Source organism: Charadrius vociferus, unplaced genomic scaffold, assembly GCF_000708025.1.
Source record: "Charadrius vociferus isolate BGI_N301 unplaced genomic scaffold, ASM70802v2 scaffold270, whole genome shotgun sequence".
NCBI classification, from domain to species: Eukaryota; Metazoa; Chordata; class Aves; order Charadriiformes; family Charadriidae; genus Charadrius; species Charadrius vociferus.
Window position 1 is genome coordinate 48,018 of NW_009646411.1, and position 25,073 is coordinate 73,090.

Below are 25,073 nucleotides of genomic sequence, written 5' to 3' on the forward strand. Positions count from 1 at the left end.
TGTTAGCTCAAACTCGGTTTAAGGCTAATCTAACTTCCTTATGAGGCTTTAGTCCTTCCCACAGTAGAAAGTTCTTGGATTATTGCTGGCACAGTTGAGAGAGCTGTCGTCACAGTAACTGTAACTAAATATTTATATACTCACTTATCTTATCTATCACTCACTTAAACGGTAGAGGTGCTTTCAGGTCCAGCTATTCTTGACCTGCTCCACGCGGACATTCCAGGCCGGGTGGCATCCCCATTGCCCTTGGATATTTCTTTTCTGTAATCACACACCTCTGAGGCCTCTAACATGCTCCTCGTACTTGAACTCTGGAACATTTGGCCATGCAGCTGTGTTCTTCCTTTTCTTGACCATTTGGGCTGAGCCACTTTCATTCGCTATACTGTCAGCCCAGAGGTCTGTAAGACCTCAGCTGTTTCCGTTCTTTGCCCTTTGAAATGCAGGGCAATAGACCCTTACATAGTACAGCTGCTGTGTTTCACAACCAAGCCCTAACGTGATAATGTATTTGTACATCAGCTGAAGAATGATGCTCGACAGAGCTGTATCAGCATCTCCGAAGCAGTGCTGGGCAAGGATGAAAGCTGGCAAGTTGGAAAGACCAAGATTTTCCTTAAAGTAAGTAAGAAGGACAGTTTATTGTCTCTTCTCCTAAAAAAACTGGGTGCTTCACAGTATAGCTTGACCTGCTTATGCAAGAGTGGTGATCCAGAAGGACTGGGTTCTCTTATAAACGCTCTCTTGAATCTGAGGCTGGATCTTTGTTCCTGAAGGCCAAGTAATTTCATGGACACAGCTTGGTGTAGGAGAGACTGATCCTGTTCCTGTGCTCCAGTGTTGCAGCTAAAACAGCACAGTGCAGTGTATCGGTCTCTGCTCAAGCCTTGAGCATAAAAAAAGAACTGGATACCAGCACACCGTTGCAGTGGACCTCCTTGTATTCCCCCAGGTAAAAACAGTCTTACTGCAGGCAGATTCTCTGCTTGTTTATGGCTACAGCCAGACATGGTGTGGTCAGGTGGTGTGTACTCTTCCTACTGCACTTCCACAAACGCATTTTAATTGCATTACATCATGCTGATTTGGGGCCTCTTTCAGACCATGTGTCCAGTTTTCAGAAGTTGTGGGGTATCTGCTCAGCTGGGGTATCCACACTTTCTTTTAACAGGATCATCATGATACAGTATTGGAGCTGCAACGCCAAAATATACTCACAGATAAAGTTCTTCTTATCCAGAGGGTGATGAGAGGATTGAAGGACAGGTCAGTGATCTTACAAAAGAGAATTTGCTTTGGTTTGAAGCAGTAATCTTTGTAGTGCAGTGTATCACACTCTGTGAAGCATTTCTGAGTATGAAATGTACCTGTCCATACATTCCACTAGCCCTAAATTCAGCGCTTGCCATGTAACAGTCCACAGTGCATCTATGCAGATTTTGCACAAAGATTTGTTCTGGCTCAGTTTCTTTATTTTCATGATGCTTTTCAAAATGCAGGGCTATGGCACATGCAGCTTGTATGAAGAGGAAGGGCTGGAAGGAGGATTTACACTTAATATTTTTAGTAAACAGTAGGTATCTGGAAAGCAAGAGATCCCCATGGAATCTGTGCCCTTCTCAGAGCTACAAGGCCTCTCTTATTTAGGATGCTTCTTTGATACAAGACATAGAAGACAATCAGATAGAAACTAACTAGTCCTCTTTGTCAAAGATGCACAATTCTTGCGTTTTGTCTGGTTTAATTTGAAATATCTTCAGAAGTGAAATTTAGTCACTGTCAAGTAAATGTTTGTCCTCATTAAATGCTTTACATCATGATTTGTACTTATTAATCTTGTATCCCCCAACCAGAACCATAATACAGGACTGAATCCTGGTTTGGTCCTGACAGTAGAGAAGCAAGAACTATAAAACATGACACAAATGCTCAAAAACTTCCCCCTTTTTTCAAACTCTGTGGGCTATCTAACAGAGTATGGCCTCTCCCTAAAAGCTTCACCTCACTTTTATTTTTAAACATCAGAGCTATGTGCCACTTCTGACAGCCACAGTGTGACAGCTTTTACCACGGGAAGTTCATCTTGCTCAGATGGGCTCCTGGTCCTGGCAGTTAGGACACTGGGGAGCAAGTGGTCATCAGAGGAGTTAACTTATGCAGGCTTGGTGTAAGGGCTTTTTCAATTCCTACAGAGCTCTCCTACCACAGCAATGAATTTGGTCCACAGCTGCTATGAGTATTTTTGCAGCATTAAGGGCAAAGTCAACTCAGATGTATGAAGGTGGATTATTAACACTCCTATCTCATCCTTTCTACTAGCAAATGGGAAAACAGGAAAACACTTTGTGAGCTCAACTGATTCATGGTGCTCTTCCACTTGCAGAATGAGCTGAGCCTAGGTGAAATCTCCTAAGGCCTTTATTGACAGAAAAGGTCAGGCAAAACAGCCTATTCTGGCCTTGCCATCAGCATGGAGAACATGTAAGCAGACAAAATGCTTTGAGTGAGGATAATTTTGAAGCATGTGGTACAAAAGTATCTGATCAGACTGATCTTTCTGCTGCAGCATACTTTTCTTGGGCTACTCAGAAGCAGGAAGAACAGCCCTTGCTAAGCTTCAAACTTGTGAGGTGTCTACTAATAACTGAGCTGGTTAGTTTAACAATAGCTTTCCTGGCTCTAGTGTTTCTAGATAAGCAGGTAAGGCTGAGATCTGACTGTAGACATCCCATAAAAGGAAAACAACACTACGATATTCTTTACTATGACCATAAGAAGCAGCAGAAATAACCTACTCTTTGTCATCTCACCTGCCTGTCCGCTTAGGAAGCAGTTTCTGAAGCAGAGGAAGTCTGCTGTAGCCATTCAGTCAGCCTGGCGAGGCTACTGCTGCCGGAAGGATTTCAGAATGGTAAGATGCAGTTGTACATAAATTTATATATATATACTTTTACATATATACGCATGTAAATATACTTCTGTCTGTGTTTATATACTATGCCCTGCCAGACTGGGTGGAGTATTAGGAATGAAAATATTCACAACTGAAGGGAGGAGAAGCAAGATAGCAGGGTGTAAAGAAGGCTGTAAAGTCCAAGGAGGGCTCTGGGACCTCTCCAGCCTTGTTGAACCTGTCACATTCCTGCTTTCTGGTGAAATAACAACCCAACTAACCTCTGGCAGGCCAGGCTCTGGTGACCCGACATATGAGTGATCCCACACTTCTTCTAGTCAGGAGTCCAAGGCTAGCATTTTGCATCACCACCATGCTATGAGTTATGTCTTCCACAACTGTTACAGGAAAACTGGGAATCTGTAAAAAAATTACCAGAAAAATCATTATATCAATCTCACATTATAAAAAATACTGGCAGTTCTTCTATACGTGGTGGGTTTTCTGGGTGAGGAAAGTCACACTATATTGGGGGCACTCACATGCTGTGTATTTGTGTGGCAGGGATTATTATTAATACATCCCATACATCCCATTCACGAGGGGCAGAAGGAGAAACTGCCAGTTTCAGTCAGAAACATTTTCTGTTCTGCATCCGTGATGCAATTCCTGTCTGAGTAGCCATGCTGTTGTCCTGTACTCTGCCCCATCCTCCTCTGCTGCTTCTCTTGGGATTGTAATACTTGGCTCTCCAAGGACATCCCTTTTTTTTTTTTCTTTTTTAATTCACTTGCCTTCATTTCTGCTCTCTTCCTTTCCTTGTCATAATCCCAGGCTATCATTGTCACTTCTTGGAGCCACTCCCTAGAACAGGTCCCCAAAAGAACTCTATATAATCTAGTTTTAATAGCCTCTTACTGGCAGAAAATCAAGCATAAAGGGCAGTATCACATTAGCCCCTTCCAGCATCTTTATCCAGTTACTGAATTTTGTTGTCTTCTACTCATCCCAACTTACTCCCAGTCTCAATGGTTTTGAACCATAATCACTTCTTTTTTCTCCACCTCGTACAGGTTTTGCTGGGTTTTGGGCGCCTGCAGGCCCTCTACCGGAGCCGGCATCTTGCTAAACAGTATGGAGCAACCCGGGCTCACATCATCAGGCTTCAAGCCATGTGCCGTGGTTATCTAATGCGTCAAAAGATAGCAGAGCAGAAGAAAGCTGTATGTGTTATACAGGCATATACAAGGGGCATGCTTGCTCGCCAAACCTACCAGAGGATGAAAAGGGAGGTATGCTCACAGATACTTTGTGAACATGTTGTTTCTATGAAGTTCTGATAGAGATTTATTGACCAGCTAAGTCTTGCCATAGCATGGCACTGGATGTGGATATTTATTTTGGGATATTTTATTTTGAGCTCTTCTCGAGTATGAAAACAGAGTTTTGAGCAGATGATCTTGTTTACATTCGCTTTCTGTGTTCATTAACACAGATTAAAACTTCACTGACAGAGCTGAAATGTTTTTGACAGAAGGGAGGAGAAAAGATAAGATGTGCATGTGTATCAGTCACCCCTGCAAGGGGAGGTTAATTTCTACAGCCAGGCCTGATAGTGTTACTTAGGGATCCACTCAAAAGGGAATCCTATTGCAGCATGTCTTGGTGTGACTGCCAGAGAAAATCCTGTACTTACTACCTCGGCAGTCCGTAACACATGGGAGTCATTTCTATGATCTCCTTTTTGTATTAATGCTGTACAAACAGGACAAAGCCAGTTTGCAGGTTTCTGCCTGCGGCCTGTTCCCTAAAAAGCCAAATCTAGAACTGAGTCCCTGTTAGGATAAAGTCCTGGTGTGTACAGCTTGTTAATGGCAGAAGGGAGCTGGCTCAGCAGTTGTGGAAACAGTCACAGAATGGTCCTGTTGTCCACAGAACAAGTACAAGCTAGAAGCCAGGAATATCCGCCTGGAAGAAGAGAAACGTCTCATCCAAGTCCTTGGACCAGTGAAAGCAATGGAAGAAGCTATGAGGTTAGAAAAGGTAACTATGTTAGGTGGAGGAACACTGAATGCTATGTTTGTTGGCTAACAAGATGGCTTGCCCTGCTCACACCTGTGGACTTGCTCAGAGACCTGAGCCCTGCTATATTTTAATAGAAAGCGGACATATTTATAAACCTATTTGTAACGATGCTTTAGAAATGGGACAAGGCAAACACATGCACATTTCTGTTTGCAGTATGAGCTGGCACTTTAGCCAAACATGCACAATGCTGTTACAGCCCCAGGACACAAAACATTTTTAAATTTTAAATTTTAAATTTTTGTGAGGTTTCCTGCTGTTACGAATTCTGTGGTTTTCCTGTATTATCTCTTGCTGAGGAAGTTCTTAAAAAATTGCACATCATTACCAATAGGCCAACAGTGTATAAGGACAGCTGTAAGAGCAAGGCCCTGCTGATGATGAGCTAGGCCTTTGTGACTGCTTAGCACAAACAACATTTGACTTCACGTTCCAACACTGCACCAGCAGAGCTGGACCTCACTGTCATAACACCTTTGTTATAGTGTTTCGTCCTCGCACCCATTCATTCTAGCAGAATGATGTTCCAGTCATGCCTAACCAACTTCTATGTTCAAAGGAGCACCTGGCTACTCTGGAGAGAGAGGAGGCAGAAGCAAGACAAAGGAGAAATGCTCTTGCCAGTAAAACAACAAATCAAGATGTTATCAGCGACCAAGAAATGGTGGACAAAATTTTTGGGTTTTTACCTTCTATGATCGGAGGCCAAGAAGGACAGGCTCCTCTGGGTTTTGAGGTACACACCTGCACACTGGTAACGGGTCATGTTCATCCCTTATGTAAGTCCATTGACTTTGCTGGAATTCCATCAGAGGCCAATTCTGTTTAACAAACTTCTGTAAATGAAAGCCTCACCCCAAGTAGTCATCCAGACAGTCTCTTTGGCATCTGCTTTCAGAGGTCACTTCCCAAAAGTTTTTTGTCCTATGCAGTTTGGGGACTATGTGTCTTCAAAAGCTACTGCACATTTGTTTCTTTGGCCCAGCAGACCCTCACCAAATAGTGCCAATCTCTCCATTTTGGCACCAACCACATCTTCTGCTGACAGTGCTCTCAGTGATATTGCAGCTGAAACAAGCTGGAAGTTCATGACCCAAGTTATCCCATGTTCTTAAAAGCAAAATTTGAGATATACTGGTCCTGACAGCTGTGGAGGATGGAATCAGGTAGGGAGAAGTAGGCAGAGTAGAATGGTCTGGGTTAGTGCAGGATGTGAGCAATAAGGATTTTCCATCAGCAATGTTCTTGCTGAAGACCAAGACGGGAAGGTCATATGGAATGGATGCATCTCAAAAGGACAAGCTCTGAGTCCCAATGATCCGTTGGTAGCTGCTGAAAATGGCTTTGGGGTTAGCTGGAAAGCCAAATTCTGGAGCACCTATGGCCAAAAAATAAAAAAAAAAAAGAAAAAAAAGAAAAAAAAAGAGCATACAAAGAATATCAGAGTACAGGGAAAGAAAATATGCTTCTTCCTCATGTTCTACACAGGACTTGGAAACAAAGCCTAACAAGCTGGACGAGGTGGACCTGGACCTGGTTCCCATGAGTGTGGAGCTAGAAGAGGAAGCAGATGGCTTGGAAGAGTACACCTTCCCAAAGTTTGCAGCTACTTATTTCCAGGGGTCATCTACACATACACATATCCGGAGACACCTGCGGCACCCACTACTCTACCATGATGATAAGGACAATGTCCTGGTATCTTGCTCCTTGTTGTTGCTGAGCCCTCTCTCCGCAGCCCTGGCTTCTACAGCTCCCCTCATCCTTGGGTCCCCCCACCTCTGGCACAGCCCTGGGAACCAGAGACTTTAGAGCCAAGCAGATAGTCCTGAGCACTTGTATAGAAGTAGCAGTTCCCATCAGCGTTTTTTGGCACTCTGCAGACAGGCACTTCATACAGATACCTGCCCAACACAAGACCACTGGTCACCTTTACTTTGCCTAAAGAGGGAACTCTGAGATTTGTTTTGGCTTCTCAGATAGTCTTTGGGGGCAGAAACAGACTGGAGAGAAGAAGCATCAGAGCTCACCCATCTCTCTGCTCTCGATAGGGTTGCTGGCCTGTGAGTTAGGACAGAAGGGGCAGGCCCAGGCCTCCAATTTTCTTAGGGGGATTGAGGAAGGGAGTTTTTCTTGACACTAAGCAGCCTTGCAGAATGGAGGACCCCATGCTGCAAAAAGTTCACTATTACTTGGCTTTCTAGTTCTGGGTGTGAGGGCTCCTGGAAGAGTTGCTTACCTGTCCAGGTGGGTAAATGCAGAGTGCCATTCAGCCAAAGTATTCTGCCTCACTGCAGCCACAGCACATCTGCAAGGTGCCAGTAAAGGCAATGGCGAGGGGTCAGCAATCACAGAGCAAATCTGACATTCCCACTAGAGCTGCACCCTCTTCCTTTACCACGAGAGTGTTGTGAATGTTGCCCTCATGTTGTTTGACATGAAATAAACTCCTGGTGTAAATGGCAGGAGGAGATGGGAATTTTAACAACCTGGACTGGGTAAAAAAAAAAATGCTCTGATCTAAACAGGCAGAAATGGCATTGGTTCTCTTGGCAGTGTCTGACTGTGCTTTCTGCCACTACAGGCTTCTCTGGTCGTGTGGGTTATCATCCTAAGGTTCATGGGGGACCTGCCAGAGCCAGCAATGTTTGCCAAGAATGCCACCACCAAGAGTGGCTCTGTGATGACACAGATATATGACACACTTGGCAGGAAAAACCAGGTCCAGCTCAGGAACAACAGCCCAAATTTGGTGAGAGGCTATGTTTGCGTTTTCATTTGCTTTCCTTGGTTTCCGTGCTGTTCTACCAAGAGGGAGAAAAGCAAAGGAACCCTTTCATGCTACTGTACTTGAAAGGCCAGTAGTGCAAAAGGATGCCTGTCAGTCCTGGAAGGACACTGCAGCTCCTTCTGGCAGGAGGGAACAAAACAAAAACATCTCCATTTGAGCATCATTCCATCCTTAATGAAACATTCTTGCTGTGCATTAAACTAATTTCCTATAACGGTACTGTGTGTTGTAGAGAGAAAGCAGAAAGGATAACAAGATTTCGAAGGGGATCTCTTCCCTGAAGCTGAAACGGTCATCCAAGTTGACAGGGAAGGTAAGAGATGCAAATAAATTGCTTCCCTTAAGTCTTCTTGCCAGGAACCCTGTCTTCACCTTCTGACAGATGTTATATGACAGCAACCTCCCAGCTGGGAACTTGTTCCCCTGCCCTGTGTATGGGATACCCAGTGCACTGTTCTTTTGAAAATATCCCCATTTGCACTGCTGTCATTTGTTCTCTGGCAGATTAACTCCATCGCTGCCTGCTGGAGAGTGACCCCTGAACACAGGGAACAATTTATTATTGTTGGTATTACAGAACAGTTTGCCCAAAGCCCTGAGCAGACTGAGAACCCTCATGTGCTTAGGGCTGTACAGGACAATACAAGACAGTTCCCCTAGCCAGTAATAATGCTGCAACACTGCGTTTTATGAGTTAGCTTGAGAGGGAAGGGGGGAAATATGGCCTCTTCCTAACTGCTCCTGCACTGAGCAGAAAGAGTTTTAGCCAGAAAGATAGAGAAGGAATGTCTTCCATTTCTGGGAGAGCTGCCTGGTGAGAAGGGAGGTTTCTAGAGCACTCTGGGGTACTGCTTGGTTTCTTTCAGGTGGCAGACCAGCTGAGAAGTGGAGAAGAGGCTTTCCAAGAGGACACCTCGATCTCCGAGAGACCTATGTCCAACCTAGAAAAAGTGCACTTCATTATTGGCAATGCAATTCTGCGTCCTGCCATCAGGTAGGAAATTTGTACCTCCTTTCTAGGACCAGGCACGCATCACAGCCCTGGAAATGCAGCATCCCCTTTCCACAGTCCCGGGGCATTTTCCAAATGCTGGAAATGTCTCACACTGGGGATTCCTGACGGAAAGCCCAAGCTAGTCACATAAAACTGAGACTGCAGGCCACACACCTCTTTGGAGGATGGTTCACCTTTATCAGAGGGAACAGAAAACAACTCTCACTGCCTTTTCTGGTATCTTCATGTTGTCATTTAGGTCAGCTGCCTTCATGTATGGCTTTCTGAATACCCCACAGATACGCAATGGGGCAGAGCTCAGGGCTGTAACCCAATAACACCTGAAGGTGGAACACAGTATGAGGGAGAAGAAACACTCAGAAGAGTAAGAAATACGGAGTTAATGTACACTAGGTGTATGAGAGGTGTTCATAACCTCAGTTTCTCAATAACCTGTTGTTGAGCCCTCAAGCAACATCCCCAAATCAGAGATGGTTGAAGGTCTGGCTTGCTGAGTATATCAGCCACTAGAAGAAGAAATCCTGCTCACAAGCGGTGTGAGGATGGACCTTAGGCCAAGCATGGTGTGAGGATAAGACAGAAGCTGGTTGGTTCTAACCTGACTGTGAATTCTCTCCTCCATTTTAGCCCATTTTAGCTTGTGCATACTGTAACAAAGCCCATTGACACAGGCCCTGCCTTGACCTCAGTCCTAGGCTCCATTTGTCTCTACATAGTTGCTTTGTTTCAGTCAAGGTGCTCCCTGAAGCAGATCCTCGGCTGGCAAAAATTGCCTTCAACCAATGTATCGTTACAGCCACAGGCTAAGTATCTACTCCCTCAGTCTGTGTTTCATCATATGTCTTATCTGGGAACAAAAACCTCATTTACCTTGTGTCCTCCCATATCAGACTTGCCAAATGTGTGTTCCAAGAGTCCAGGAAATTTAAGATGATTTTTAAATAGGAGTTTGGTTTGTATGCAGATTTTTGCATCTGTTTCCCATATATCCTTGATGCAGGCAACTTGCCTTTTCAGAAGCTCACTCTGAAGTGCCCTTTCCTCCATTCCTGTCCAAGGACTCACTCCAAGTTTACTAAAACTATAAAAGTAAGCAGGGTGGCCCCCTATCCTTATCCCTAAATCCACTTACAAGCAGACAGACAAGAGCCATGAGATATAAGCCACATACTGTAGAGAGCTTAGAGCAAGTTTCACATGTGGAGGGACAGCATACCCATTTCACAGCTGGATGACCCAGCAGTTGTTATCCCTGCACAGTCCCCCTGCTTGTCACAGGAGGCAATCCAGCATGGGAATTGCACTTGAACTGCTCAAGTAAAAAGGGGTGGCAAAGGGCACTAGCTATACCTTGAGCCTCTTCCTGCCAAAGAAAATGACAGAGTTATTTCCTGTGGTACATTACAGGTGGTATCCTAGCTAACGTGATGAAACCTAGCTCAGATCTACTTCATCATGCTGCAGTCATGCCAAGCTTGCAGTGGAAATATAGCCAAAGACAGTTCAGACAGTGAATCATTATCTGTTGCCTTCACATGTTTTATTACAGAGATGAGATTTATTGCCAGATTTGCAAACAGCTCTCTGAAAACAGCAACAGGAGCAGCTATGCTCGAGGCTGGATCCTTCTGTCACTTTGCCTTGGTTGCTTTCCTCCTTCAGACACATTTGTGAAGGTACACTACTAACTCTTTCCTACAGCAGCTTAAATGCCTTAGCCGATCTGGCTTCTTGTGTATTTTGATGTTTTGATATAAATAGTCATATAAACTGTTTGGCTGCGACAGCAGCTGGTGCTGTGATTTTAGCAGAAACTATGTCATCTCACATGCTTATCTGGGACTTTAAATAACTGATTGCTGTACTCACATGTAATTCTGTTTCATTACATGTCATACAAGTTGGAATTCTGTTGTAGATCACAGCCCTCATTTTAGATCTGTAATCTCCAAAGAATCTGGGAACTTTTAACCTCTCCAGTTCCGCCTTTCCACCATTTAAAAGCTGTCTCCAGTTACTATCCTAATGATTAAATAGGAAGCCAGCATAAAAACACTCCCCATATTTTACCAGTTCTTACCCTACATCTCCAAGCCCTACACAATCCAATAGAGATGTGGGCTTTTTCATCATTCATCATGCATTAATTTCCAAATGTAAACAGCTGATAAATCCACTTCACCACAGGAAAAACACCCCAACAACCCATGGCTCCAACTTGACATCAGCCTTTCTCCTAGATCTCAGAGGCAAACAGAATCCATAGATATGCCTGAATCTTCAGCCTTGCTTTATTGACACCCTAGCTCAAATGATTATTCTAATCATAAATGCTGTTAAATGGACACTACTTGGAACAAACCAGACACAAGCCACAGACGTATTTGAACACCAGTCTTCATCCAAAGACTGTGAACGATGCAGAATTCATCAAAGACGTGACCATACCCTATCTCTAGGAATATTCTTAATCATTAAAATAACCTGGTGACTGACCTGTGCTTGCACTAAATACAAGTTTGCAAATACAAGTCCATGCTTACACCATGTCATCCATGATATCAGAGCCATACAAACTCCAAAAGCTCAGTTTATCCAATCCTTTTCTTCCAATGTCCAATCTTAATCATGGACTTCAACTATTGACATTGCCAGAGAACTTAGTAAAACTAAAAGTAACCACCATCATCAGTCCTAACCTGCAATTAGCCCTCTTCTCAGCACTTTTGTTCATATAGAATGTCACAAGACTTCAGGCTGTTCAGTTGGAAACGCTAACCCTTGCTCTAACCTAATCATAAGAATAAAGTCTCCACTGTCTAATACTTATCGTATAAAGGTTTCTAATGTTTTGTGAGGATCAGTGTTTCATAAGTCTTTCTTACACTCTCTGCATATAGTACCTGTTGAATTTCATCCACCATGGGCCCGCAGGCTACGCACCATATTGTGCTGAACGTCTGAGACGTACCTATGTCAATGGAGCACGGACTGAACCTCCGAGCTGGCTGGAACTTCAGGTAGCAACTCTCTTTTTGCTTAATTATATTGATCTGTGTCATTTTATGCTGGATTGTGTTTACTAACCTGTGCTAACAGATCTTTCTAAGTCCAATAATGGAAATCAGTTGCACAAGGGGATTGAAGACCAGCTGCCTTGGTCTGTGCAGCTTCTTAGATACACCTCTTCTGGCTATTCAGTTAACCTAAATCCAGTGGAGGATGTAAGTTAAAAGCTGCAACACGTGATTTGCCTGGAGATACCTCCATCCACTCAGGAGCCACAGGCCAGAACCACCTCCTGAGGGAAGCTCTTACCATCACTTGTGGAAAGAACTGAGCAGGGCTTATGCTGTTAAAATGGAGGGAGGAAGTGTGTATGATAGGGCTATATCGCCCTCCCCCTTCCTTTAAATGTCACCCTAGTAATTAAAAGTCATACGCACGCATGTGCAAAGACTCCTCCCCTTCAAGTGAAGACCTCAGTTCAATTCCTTCCTAAATCTGAGTGACCCTACTGCCTAACACACATCTCCCTGGGCAAAGTACTTGCTGCAGTCCATCTCTCCACTCATGCATGTAAGGCTGTACCCAAAAGTCATCAGGCCAAATAAGGCACACAAAAAGTCTATCAGTCCACGCTGTTATGTGATAATCAGCTCCCCTGAGCTGTGGGGAGGAGAGAACTTGAGTTAAGTGCTGCTCCAGGGATGTAATTTATATTTAAGGCTCACCATGCATTGAAGAAACTATGTGGGTGTTGGACATTCACTTAAAGATTGTTAACTAGGGTGTACAGTATGTGGAGCTCTTAAATCTAAATGCCTTCTTCATTCTTCACAGAAAAGTAAAGTTTGCCCATAATTTGTTTCTCTCATTTAACTCTGGCTTACAGGCAACAAAGCAGAAGAAACCAATTATGTTTAATGTCACCCTGATGAACGGCCAAAGCATCACTGTCCCTGCAGACTCTGCTTCCACTGCCAAAGAGATCTGTCAGTTCATAGCAGATAAAACCAAACTGAAGGATGTGTTTGGTTTTTCGCTCTACATTGCTGTGTTTGATAAGGTAAAGTGTAGAAAAATAGACTGAAAGCTCCCTTTTTCTGTGGAGTTGCTGCTCTCCACCCAGCCTCACTGAGGACTCCCTCTGACTTCCGTAAGCATCCCCATCCCAGTCCTACACTCAGACCAAATCAGTTCTGAATCCCAGCTGAATCTCAGGACCGATAATCCTATTCTGCCTTTCTGCTGGCTAACCACTTTTGCCAGGTCACATAATTGACTCGTGTCCCTGCTTCCGTGCATGGGCAGTACAGCACTGTGGTCTCCCCCCATGTTCTGGGATCCCACCTGCTCGTCACATGCAGCACTGCAGAATTGCTGGAGCAGGGTGAAACTAGCAGGTCTCACATGCTAAGGATCTCTGCTCAAAGACATATTTCCTACCTGCACTGCTGCACAAAATTTTCTTGTCTTGTGTTTCAGTGCTGGTGATGCAGCCCCTACCACGTGGCTTTGAAAACCAAGATCCTTGCCAGGGCTGCTGCTGTTAGCTCACATGCTGGCATTTTAGCTTCTCCTTCCCTTTGCTTTTTTTTTACAGTAATGCTGTAAAACAGATGTACATAGCAGGATGACATCTTGATGCTCAGAGTTAGGTACCAATGGCAAAGAAATTAATTCCGAGATGGAATTTTGGTTAAGGTTACAGCAACACTTGCATGTGCACTTAAGGGGATATACAGGGAATAAACAAAGTACAAGGAGACAAATAGAAGATTGTAAACCAGAACTGCTTTGTCTTATCTTCCAACTTATTTTTCCCAATACCATCCCTATGCATAAAAATACACGTTTACAAATACATTTACATTAGTGTAACTTGCACATCCATCTGCTTACCTTTTCAGTGATTTTGTTGCTGTCAGGAGACCAGGAGCTTTGGGTTTGTTGTCCTTCACTCGATCCAAAGTAGGCACGCCAGTAAATGCAGTGTCCCTTTGTTCTAGGTCTGGTCACTGGGTGGGGGACGAGATCATGTCCTGGATGCCATCTCTCAGTGTGAACAGCTAGTGAAGGAGCGGGGCATACATGAACGCAATGCACCCTGGCGACTCTATTTCCGGAAGGAAATCTTCACCCCCTGGCACAACTCGCAGGAGGATCCTATCAGCACTGATCTCATTTACCACCAAGTTATTCGTGGCATCCGGTTTGGAGAGTACCGTTGTGAGAAGGTGCGTCTCCTTATTTGTTCTCCTAAAGAGACAAAACTATATTAACATTTCCCACATTAAAAAGGAGGAAGATGAATGAAGTTTGTAGTGGCTGTTAACAACCCTTCCCTTCTCAAGTACCCCAGAGGTATTTGAAAGACATGTAGATGTGGTGCTTAGGAACATGGTTTAGTGGTGGTTTTGGCAGTGCTAGGTTAACGGTTGGACTCAATGATCTCAAAGGTCTTTTCCAACCTAAATGATTATATGATTCTTAGTGGACAGTTCCTGTCAAGGTGATTGTGCCCAGCTGTCACACTGGCAGCTGTAATTAATACCTTTTTCTTCCTGCAACTTTCAGTTCATGTGGCAGCTGGAGGAATGTCCAAAGTGGCAATTTAGGTCCCTTTAAAAGACCATTGCTAATAATCTCTTTGATGCTATGATTGTGTGAAGTTCACCTCTTCTTATGCTGGATGACCGTCAAGAGTCATCCAGACATAAATGGAGAAAACCCCATTTCTAAACTAGCTTCAAGGTTGAACCAGTCTAGCTGGATTTTGTGATATCTTACTAGGCTTCTTTTAATGGATTAATTGTTTCAGGAGGAGGATTTGGTGGAGATAGGTGCAAAATATTGTTACATCCAGTTTGGAGATTCCATCCACAATGAACTTGTGCAGAAGGTGCTCCATGACTGTATCCCAGTGAAACAGCTGAAGTCCAAGCCCCTGGAAAAGTGGGTGAGCCTTATTACCTACGCACATGCCAAGGTAAGAGGTTTGTCTGGCACTGCTGGGTAACCACTCTCAAGCACCAGCTTCTGCTTCTTTCACCATTTCCTTTTATGAATAGTCTGTTGAGGGAAGAAAGAAAAACATGTCAGTTTGTATATCCCAAATAGTTAATGAAGACCAGGAGAGCGAAGAAGCTTTCCACTCACTCTTCCATATAGGGCTCAACAGGAGGGCGGAACAAAAGAAGTATATTTAGATTTCTGAATAGAGTGTCTTTTAAGGCTCTCTATCTTACGTATGTCAACTGAGTCAGGGTGGGCATGGGATGGAATGGTCTGGATGAGTTACCCAAATTATTTCCATGGCACCTGAAGTCTGTTAGACTACAAACAGATCAGTCACTGGGGATTTGAGGGAAATTTGGGATCCAGATGCCTGTGGGCAGCTTCAGTTGCACGTGACTTGGGCCTCTGGAGGCTGTTTCTGATATCACTTCCTCCAGGTAGCCTTGACACCAGTGATAGCAGAGGGCTGTTGGGAACGTCTGCTCTTTATTGTTTGCAGATCATGCAAACCAGATTTTACTGAGAAAACCTTGGGTATCTTTTTATATTGCAGGCCCCATACACACAGGACCGTCTCTCCCGTCAGACCGTGAAGGAACAACTTGTAGATTTTGCTCGCTTTCAGTGGCCTTTGCTTTTTTCCCGATTCTTTGAAGTCACTAAGTTTTCAGGTAATGCCTGGAGCCTGGGAGTAGAGGACAGATAGAAGATCAATAGAGGAGGACTTGTATAGCATTGATAAGGAGTTTTTTCTGCATTTTCAGGTCCCAGCTTGCCCAAGAATCACTTTATCGTTGCTGTAAATTGGAAAGGTATCTGCTTCTTGGATGAGTCAGAAAAGCGGCTCCTTGAGCTGACCTTCCCAGAGATAACTGGCATCCACACCAACAGGTGAGTGCCCCAGAAAGACAAAATCTGAAGAAGGCATCTCTGACCATATTCAGAAAGGGTCTTCCATGTAGGAGGGAGGAGTACTTTCTCTGCCGTCCCCCTATGTGATTTGATCTAAGCCTGGGAAGGTGTTTTAGCCTAGGTGTGGGAAACAGAAAGGGACAAGTTCTGAGCAGCTTGTAAAAGAAATACTGAAATTGCTGAACCTTCCCAGCTGGTGGAAGGAAAGATGATCCTGCTCAGTCAGAAAGGTGCAAGGAAGCACAGACATGCATCAAGACAAGAACGGTGAAAATAACTAACAGAGTTAAGCCATCGTCTGTTATGCGTGCTGGGAGTTCGTATACTTTTCAGGTGTGATGGACCTGAACAGGATAATTATGTACCTGAACTGGATTACTGAGTGAAAGAGCGTAACCATTGGCTTGCTCAGGGCACACATCCTTGCATTAGATCACTCTGAGAATAAGGTCTCACATACATAAAAAGTACCTCTGTGAGGACTGACACAGATTTCACTAGTTGCCCAGTTACTCCAAAAGGAGGACTTTTTTAATGAAGCACTTTTGTGCAAAATATGGTGGAGTCCCGAGTAAACGTGAACCACTTCAGTCCTTCACACCTACCAACTCATGAGAAGGCAAATTAAGAACTACCAATACTTACTGTAAAGGAGTTGTCTGCAGGGGGGTGTAGGTGCCTTGGCAGTGATTGCAGATGGATCTGTAAGTTTTTCAGATGCTCTGGTAACAAATTATTGAATAATACATAGGGCAGTGAAGTCATTTGGACAGAGTTGCACTCTCATAACACTTCGTGCCGAGGAGTTTGTCCTGACATCTGTGAACAGCATTGTCATTGCTGAACTGGTGGTCATGTTCCTGGAAGGACTGAAGAAGAGATCACGATTCGCTGTGGCAATGCATGAGAAAAAACCCCAAGGTAAGTCCTATAACTTTACTACATGTTAGGGAAGAAATCTTGAAAGAACCCACAGGACCTGTTTGAAAGAGCTCAGAGGGAAGCGGAAGAAGTTCAGCAAGAGTCCCTTTGCTCCAGGAGAAATGCATAGGGACCAGCACAGCAATACAGAGCACAAGGCAATGTGATTCAATGCCTTTGCATACAAATTAGCCTTCTTCTCCCTTTTATTTCTTTGCATGTTTTATTTAGATATTACAGTGTCCAACAACTCAGCCCGCTTATAGTAGAAAGGTGGAGCTGGGCTCCCTGAAAATACTTTCCAGAAAAGTTTCACAGAGGTGGTAAACTGGAAGTTTCTGTGGAATACAGTTTGCTGGAACAGACAAGAGGGTATTAGAATGTAAACATTAACTTCACCTACTTACAACTAGTGAGTTTCTTTGCTCTGCTGCCAGTTCTAGACACAAATTTGGCATCCATTTGAATCAAATGGCGTTCTGCTGTTGCTCTCAGTGGATCAAAATAAGACTGTCAGAGGAAATTTAAGTGATTTCTCTGAAGTGTTACTGGATGATTAGCTGTATTTACACAAATCACTTTCTATTGCTAATGGAATTCAAGCCTTAAAAACACAATTCCCCTGTCTTTTACATTGCAATCCCTTTGCATTTTCTTGGACTGTCAAGCCTGAACAGTACTCCCTTATTCTGTTTTCCAGAAGACCCTGCCATCCTGTCCTTCAAGAAGGGAGACTTGCTAATCTTGACTGAAGACAAAAGGCTGGATGCAAAGTCTGACTGGATCTGGGCCCAGAATGAAAGGACAGGCAAAACAGGGAATGTATTTTTGGAAGAGATCTACATCATCCCTTCTCTCACAAAACCCTCTAGTCAAGTGCTGGTAAGAAAAGCTAAGTGCTCTTTTTGAAGAGACTGGAAGATAAATGATAATAACAGTGTTAAATATGATTGAACTTGAAACTGCAAGTTAATTGTTCCTCCAAAGTCAGACAAGTTCTATACCTCCCACTGAAGCAAAGAATTTCATTCTGTCCTGTCTGAAAACAAAACTAAACCAAGCCCAAACTGTAAGGAGACTGCACTTGCACAAAAACAACGACTTTCAAAATAACAGTCCATTCACCATTAGGGATTTCAGCACATGTAATTGGTAGCAGTTAATGGAAATGGGTGTGCAGTTGAATTTTCCTGCATTCACACTGGGCTTGATTGGTGAACAGACACTAGGTCTCAAGGGAAACTCTAAGTGCAGCAGGTTGCTTTAAAAGAATATAGTCTTCAAGGGAGTCAACACAAGGTTTCCTATTGATCACTCGGCTAACAATTTTGTCTTCAGTTTTGGAGACGCAGTATATTGAATGCTGTGCTAACAAGTAAAAAACTGATAAACACACCAGTGGTTAGCAGGTCCACTTTTAACAAGTGTTGTGTTTTGGTTAATCACACACATTTTGATGGCCACTACTGCTGGGTCTATCGAAATCACTTCCTTGAGTCTCCTACTCCCAAGTCCTTCTTGAGTCTCTGAAAGATGCTGTTTAGGGGACAGAAGGTCTCCTGCAGCACAGAGTACTCAAACTTAGTATACACAATCTGTGTGTATATGCTCAGTAACACCTGACAATATGTGCCTGTGTCCATGTGACATCTCCACATGGCTGTGTCATTCCAGAGTTTGCTGATGATGTCTCCAGATCAGAGGAGGACAGCTTCACAGAACTCCTACATGGATGAACCCGATGAAGAGGATCTCAAAGCGAAGCCTTACACTCTGGAGGAGTTCTCCTATGAATATTTCAGGTGAAGCTCTCTGTGTAGTGTGCGCCCTAGGAAAGTTCTTGTTGATCTGCAGTGATCCTTAAAGTCTAGTACGTAATGGCATCTCCCATTTCTGATTGGGTTTCTTCTCTTTGTTCCCTGTAATTAAGTGTGACTTTGGATGTGCAGAGATTGTGGCACATGGCCTACTTGTATCTTTTTTCTGCAGAAATGCAAAGGGAATGGTAGAAGAACCCCAGCTGGACTTATTTCTTTCCAGCGGGCCTTATTCTTACTTCTCACCCCTTCTCCAGCACTTACCAGCTAGTGAGGATACACATCTCAGGCCTTGGGAGAGTAAGGGAAAAATGCGTCTTCTAAAACTTCTCTTCTTTTTGCAAGTCTTCGTCCTTCTGGATCTATAAGAAACTACATTTTCCTGTTCTTGTTGACCTGCATAATCAAAGGAGATATGTGATCACTGTCTTGGGAAAGAACATGCCTAGAGATAAGTCTTTGTGATAATGACCTCCTATATTCATAGCAGTACTGATCCAGTAATTTTGTATTGATTGCACTTGTCTGCATTCAGGACTCCTGAGAAGGAATCCATCAGCAAAGCTGTTCTCCAGAAATCCCGCGTGCGCAGTCAGCTGTGGGCACACTCAAAGGAGCCCTTGAAACAGCCCTTGCTGAAGACAGCATGCACAGACCCTGATCTTCGGGACTTGGCTTGTCAGGCCTTCATTGATATCCTTTCACCTTCTCTTTGGGACCTGAGAACACTCAGGGGGAGGAACAGCTACCTACCTCCACTAAACTCGCCTCCACTGAGATAATACTGCATCCACATTATAGGGGATACTTTACATCAAGGTGGGGAGTATCAGCTCTGCACGACTTAACATTGTTTCCCTTGTCTACAAAGGAAAGGTTCCTTTACAGTTGCTCCACAACTCCTGATGGCTCACTTAACTGAGAATGTGGCTTTAGGAGCAAGTGAGATTTATGGCATATGCCCAGAGCAAGCAGCTAATACAGTACAAATCACAAGTCACAAGCAGTGACTGCTGTATAGGAAAAGAGGGTAGGGGACAGGTAGGAATATGTTCCAGACCCTCCTCCCAGTATTTGCCACTTAGACATCAGCAGAGTGACAAACATGTTAGGATCGAGTTAAGACTTCCCATTTCCCTTCCAAAATTGGCCTACTTTCGTCCTTAACAGCACATTCACCCATCATGAAATTCATGGGGGACTATCCCTCAAGACAGGCACACTCCTCTGTGGAAGTCACTGACCAGATATTTGTAGCAGCTATCCAGGAGGAGGTCCTGCGGGATGAGATTTACTGTCAGATTATGAAGCAACTGACTGAGAACAGAAACAGGTACTCACCTGGGTGCAAAGACCCTGCTTCTGCAGAGCCAGGGCTCAAGTACAGGTGGTGAGCCGGAATCCCCGCTACACCTCTGATGGGTTGGGGGCAGAGGGGAAGGCTGACCAAATGCTGGAGCGACATCTTCCCTTCCCCCTTTTTCCAGGCAGTGCTGTGGCGCTCACCTTTGCACTCAGGACCACTGACTGGCAGTGCCAGGTCACAGAGCAGGACCATTACCTGTCTCCCTTGAGCTGCTGCTTTGCTCCCATCAGCATTCAGTGCTCGTCTCTGTGCAGCAGGGTGTGAGGCAGGCAAGGTGTTACTGAAGCCCTCTTACTCCCAAGGTAGTCTGTGGAGAAAATATGGCACTGCATAGAGGTTTTGAATGCTTTCAGTGACTGTGCTGCCAGCCCTACGTTTATTTTAAGTTTCCCAATGACAGTATTTCCCTCCTATATGCACATAGCTCACACTAGATCTTTTACTACCAGTGAATACTTTGGAGTAGGTATATTAATTAGGTTACACAACTGGCTTGCAGAACAGATGGGTTACACAGCCCTGACCCACCCATAAGTTGCTGAAACGGGCTGGTGTTTTGCTTCCCCATCCATAAAATGATAATTTGACCTATTTCCAGGGGAACTGAATTGCAAAAAGAAACCTACAATAATACTAATTATTAACAAAATGGTTTGTCTTTTTCTAGCTGCAGTGTGTCACTGCAAAAGTTAGAGAAGGAGCTGCTATTTGTTTATATTCTTTCTTACTGTTCAACAGATAGTAAACTTAGTGGAGCTTTTACCATGTGTGTAACTATTAAACAGTAAATTTCCTTGCATGCAGTAAATCTTACAGGCTATTTAATGCATAGTCTGTAACCATGGTGCCAGTGCCATGCTTGATGTACTCCTACCAATTTAGTCCAGTGGGTCATTCACTGTTTTGAGAGGGATCACTGATGTGGAAAAAACAATGCTTGAACGGTGGCTATTTCCATATATTTTCATTAGAACAGCCAGAGCAACAAATCTTTCATCCTTCCCAGGCTACTGCCCTGTGGACCATGTCACGCTCTCACACAGACACAAACACGACTGATCTATAGAGTATAAATGGGATTAAAATAGCGTGTCTTCATCCGCAAAATTAGAAAAGTAAATGGGAATAAAGAAGCCAGGACCTACTTATTCAGCAGATTCTGGTGCCCATTCTGAGGCAGACCTGCTGGCTTTCCCAACCAAAACCACTTCACACCGTTTAGTGTTTCAGAGTAATCCCTGGGACATAGCTGAAGCGTGTTTGCTCCTGGCTTTGAAAGTAGAATGACTGACCACCTCTCGGCTGCAGAGGCTGGTGACGGTGAGATGCCAGAAGAGCTTCGACTGGCAGTTTTCACAGGTCCAGAGGCTGGAGGAACTGGCTTTCTGCCTGAAAATTGTACAGACTTGATCTGGAGTTTTTAAGAACTGTAACTAACTCATTACACAATGTTGTCTCCCTGCTCATTTTTCAGAACAGGAGCATGCATAAGGGAAAGTCAATTACAAGCCAAGTGCTTGCGCTCTGAGCAAAGCTGGCTAGCAGAGGGGAGGTGAATACAAGCAGCTGATAAAGCCCAATCCAAATAAATGTGAGCTTGAACAGCAAATTGACGGTGGCTTTTCATGAGGATGGCACCAGGGTCACTGCTGCCCAGATGACTGTTAAACTGGAGCTTATATTTATTCATGAGGTTTGCAACTGTCATGAATATTTATCAGTCGGGATTTAGCATATGGGCTGTGGTCGTTGCACAGAAAAGGGTTGTCAGATCCTGTGTGAAAGCCCTGATTTGCAGCGCTCTGCTGAATGGCACAACATACCATGGTGGGAGCGTGTTTTTCTTCCCTGTAGCTGGTGTGTGGTCAAGCAAAGAATTATACGTGGCTGTAGCAGAACAGCTTGCTTTGTGTTCACAGGTACAGCGTGACCAAGGGCTGGCAGCTCCTTTGGCTCTGCACCGGCCTGTTCCCACCCAGCAAGTCACTGCTGAAACATGCCCAGAAGTTCATGGAGACACGTCAGAAAGAGACACTGGCCCTGGAGTGCAGTCGGAGGATTCAGACAGTGATGAGGTAAACAATCTGGCATATAACCAGCCCAAAGCATTCAAAAATAATGCCAAAAAATCACATGGGCTACAATATTAAGACTCTTACTTTCCTTCCTCTCTTTACATCCTTTTCTTTTAAATGATCATTATCTTTCATTCTCTCACAGACTTTGAACCACTAGGAGAAGTCTGTGTCACTTTTTTTTTCACAGAGTTAGCAACATTTTAAAAAGTTCAGCATCACACATAATCACTTGACTCCCAGAGGTGAGTATTTCAAACATGCTTAAGGGGATGCAGCTTGAAACGAAATCCTGAGTTGTCTGTGATGAGGTCCTGACCTTGTTTTTGTTTGGTGAGGCAGCATGTCCTTATCCCCCTTACAAGTGCCTGAGGTTTAGTCGTGAGTTTGTTGAATCTCAGTAGCAGAGTTGCACACGTGCAGCTAAAAATACTGGGTTTTACTCATAGTGGGGGGGCATCAGTGAAGTCACTGACATCTGCAGAGTGCTGATGTGATGTGGCTCTGTTGGTTTTCTGATAGTGAAGCAAAGCAGATCCATGCTGGGAAGAGAGGATCAACACAATCAATTCTTTGAAGAAACCCAAAGCCCTGACACACTTAGATGGCTGCTCACACTAGGGCACTTCGCCATCCTCTAGGCATTACCCCTGCCCTGGTGAGGGTTGAAGCAACAGGGCCTCCAGCCCACAGCACTTCCAAGCTTCTGAATGACTTGTTGGTGTAGTGAACTTGCCACGACCAGAGATAGTAGAAGGGTTACCTGGTTTTCAGGAAGGATCAGTTGAACTGTGGGGGGAAGGTTCCCCTAGATTCCTCCAGGCACTGGAATTACCCAGCTTGACACTCTGGGAACACAGTGCTTTGGCATCAGGGTTAACCCCAGCCTTCTCCCTTCTGATGCTGCTGTGAGTTACTACCTGCCTGCAGAGACCTCTTCAGAAAAGAAGCTGCCCAATGATCCCTCCCTCCAGCTCCTCCATCCTCCCTCTTCCCTTAGGCTGGGCCCTGCGTTTGGTCTGCGAGCCCTGTGGGCCAGGCTTGAGCGGAATGCTAACACAGTGGCTGTCCCGCTTGCAGTGGATGTTTTGGCACTGCTGGGGAAATGTCACAGCACACAGAAGTCGCCTTTGAAGTGCCTGAAAAATGCATGGCGAGGAATGCTATTCATTGGGTTTTTTCTATGGAGAAGACTGAAAATTTCCTGCCTCCCTATATCATGTGCTATTCATGCTCTAAACCCTGTTGAACAGTACAGAGTGGCTTTAGAGTGGGGAAACAGGAAGGGGAAAGCAGAATGGGCTGTTTGGGAGGAGAATTCTATCTGTTAAACTGCTCCAGACTGGGAGCCTAGGGGATGGGAAGAGGAACAAAGACAAATGTTGTTTTCTAAGAGTATTTCTTTGCCTAAGATTAAACCTGCACCTGCTTGGACTAGACTAGACTAGACTTGACTAGAATATTTCGGTTGGAAGTGACCTACAACGATCATCTAGTCCAATTTCTCCCTGTAAGTAACCCACTCTCTTTGGAAAGGGGAGACCAGGCAGCTGAAAGGACTGACCTACGATATGTGCAGTGGAAGCCAGCTGAGTCCTTGGGTACACTTTTTCCTCCGTAAACAGCTTTACAGCTTCATCCTCAGACTCCTGGCCAGGGAACCAGCGAGCACCCTGTTAAGCAGATCTTGCCTTGGCAATGAATTCCTAGCTGAGGCTACAAGGAGAGATGGCCCTGTGCCTCCAGCCAAACTGCTGCACTTCCGCGGTCTCCCTCTGCTGCAAGTCCAGGATTAGATGACTGAGTAGGGCAGGTCCACACTCCTTACAGTGCCTGCACAGTACCAAAGCACATCCTATTCAACGCGGTTACAGTCAGGTTTTCCTTCTCCAAATGGAACTGCTACTTTATTTAATGGAAAAAAAAATAGTTTTCAAATCCCCACAACTAAAGCTGGATGCCAGACCAAACGCTCCTCCTGAGAGGCCGGCCCAGTGTGAGAGAAGAGTTTGACCCATAAGCGACGGTGTACAAAATGTCCAAACAGCCTGCTCTGTGCCACTGAGGGCAGGCAAATACCAGCCCCAGAAGGTAATGTGCTAGATTTGTCCTCACTTTAACTGTATCAAGGTTTTCGCATGACTCAGACTTCAGGGCCAATTCCTTTGCTTTAAAAGGCAGCTCCGCTCTGAGGTATAATTTCAAAGAACTGGGATTGTACAGCTTAAGCACCTCATGTCAGTGATTACATGCCAGCTCTGATATAAAATGTAATGCTTCTAGTGGCCCTCCAAACTCTTCTGATACTTGCCTCCTGAGCTGTAACTCATTTTGTATCCAAATGCATATCTTTTTGCTGATGTAAGAATTAAATAAAATGTATTTCTCCTTGCAGCCACTATCTTCACACCTCAGCAACAGTAAGCAAAAATGTTGCTAAATACATAGAAGGGGTAATGGTACTGGCTAGGAAGGTGCCTTATTCACGCAACCTCCTTGCAGAGTAGAAGACTTTTAATATACATGCTAGTAAGACCCTCAGTTTCTTGCTGTTAATAGACTGAATTTGCATTGGGGTGAAGGTCCATTGGAGCCCACCCTATTGCACAGTACTAGCATTTTGGATGAAGCCTGTTGTTTGGGTGGAATACTCTTGTTCAACTCCCCAAAGATTAAACATCCAGCTCTGATCTCTTATGACGGTGGTGGCATTTTCCAGGAGTGGCTCCAGGAAGTGGGCACCACATCCTGTGGAGGTAGAGGCCATCTTACAGAACAACACTAAGATCTCACACAAGATTTCCTTCCCCAATGAAACAGAACAGGTGAGAATTTACTTGTTTCCCCAGCCTCGACCATTTTCCCAGCCATGATGTGTTCATGCAGGAGCACGTTTCAAGACATTCAGTGTTCTCATTTCTTCCTGTCCTCTGTGTAACAAGAGTCTTGTTATCTCGTAGACATTTGATGTGGGAACAAACACCAAAATCCGGACTCTGTGTCAGAAAATTGCTTCCAAATTGCAGCTGAGCTCCTGGGAAGGTTTCAGCCTCTTTGTGAAGATTGCAGACAAGGTAACTCTTCTCGATTATGGCAGGGTAGCCAGACTCCCCTCTCCTTTCTTACTTATCTACCAGACCACCTAAACAACCATATAGGATTGTCAAGCAATAG

General features: G+C 44.4%; 1 protein-coding gene across 1 annotated transcript in view; it reads left to right on the forward strand.

The window, feature by feature from the left end:
- The window catches only part of MYO7B (myosin VIIB), a 49,531-nt gene that overhangs the window by 16,343 nt on the left and 8,115 nt on the right, over window positions 1-25,073 (forward strand). The window contains exons 18-42 of the mRNA XM_009880335.1: window positions 526-624; window positions 1,175-1,269; window positions 2,830-2,914; window positions 3,970-4,188; window positions 4,838-4,939; window positions 5,541-5,717; window positions 6,470-6,679; window positions 7,566-7,733; window positions 8,005-8,085; window positions 8,639-8,766; window positions 10,337-10,463; window positions 11,688-11,807; window positions 12,683-12,856; window positions 13,800-14,027; window positions 14,612-14,779; window positions 15,362-15,479; window positions 15,573-15,699; window positions 16,472-16,641; window positions 17,342-17,523; window positions 18,316-18,443; window positions 18,994-19,151; window positions 19,638-19,791; window positions 21,744-21,899; window positions 24,619-24,724; window positions 24,860-24,973. Coding sequence (XP_009878637.1) covers window positions 526-624; window positions 1,175-1,269; window positions 2,830-2,914; window positions 3,970-4,188; window positions 4,838-4,939; window positions 5,541-5,717; window positions 6,470-6,679; window positions 7,566-7,733; window positions 8,005-8,085; window positions 8,639-8,766; window positions 10,337-10,463; window positions 11,688-11,807; window positions 12,683-12,856; window positions 13,800-14,027; window positions 14,612-14,779; window positions 15,362-15,479; window positions 15,573-15,699; window positions 16,472-16,641; window positions 17,342-17,523; window positions 18,316-18,443; window positions 18,994-19,151; window positions 19,638-19,791; window positions 21,744-21,899; window positions 24,619-24,724; window positions 24,860-24,973 — 3,594 coding nt within the window. The remainder of the gene's footprint in view (window positions 1-525; window positions 625-1,174; window positions 1,270-2,829; window positions 2,915-3,969; window positions 4,189-4,837; window positions 4,940-5,540; window positions 5,718-6,469; window positions 6,680-7,565; window positions 7,734-8,004; window positions 8,086-8,638; window positions 8,767-10,336; window positions 10,464-11,687; window positions 11,808-12,682; window positions 12,857-13,799; window positions 14,028-14,611; window positions 14,780-15,361; window positions 15,480-15,572; window positions 15,700-16,471; window positions 16,642-17,341; window positions 17,524-18,315; window positions 18,444-18,993; window positions 19,152-19,637; window positions 19,792-21,743; window positions 21,900-24,618; window positions 24,725-24,859; window positions 24,974-25,073) is intronic.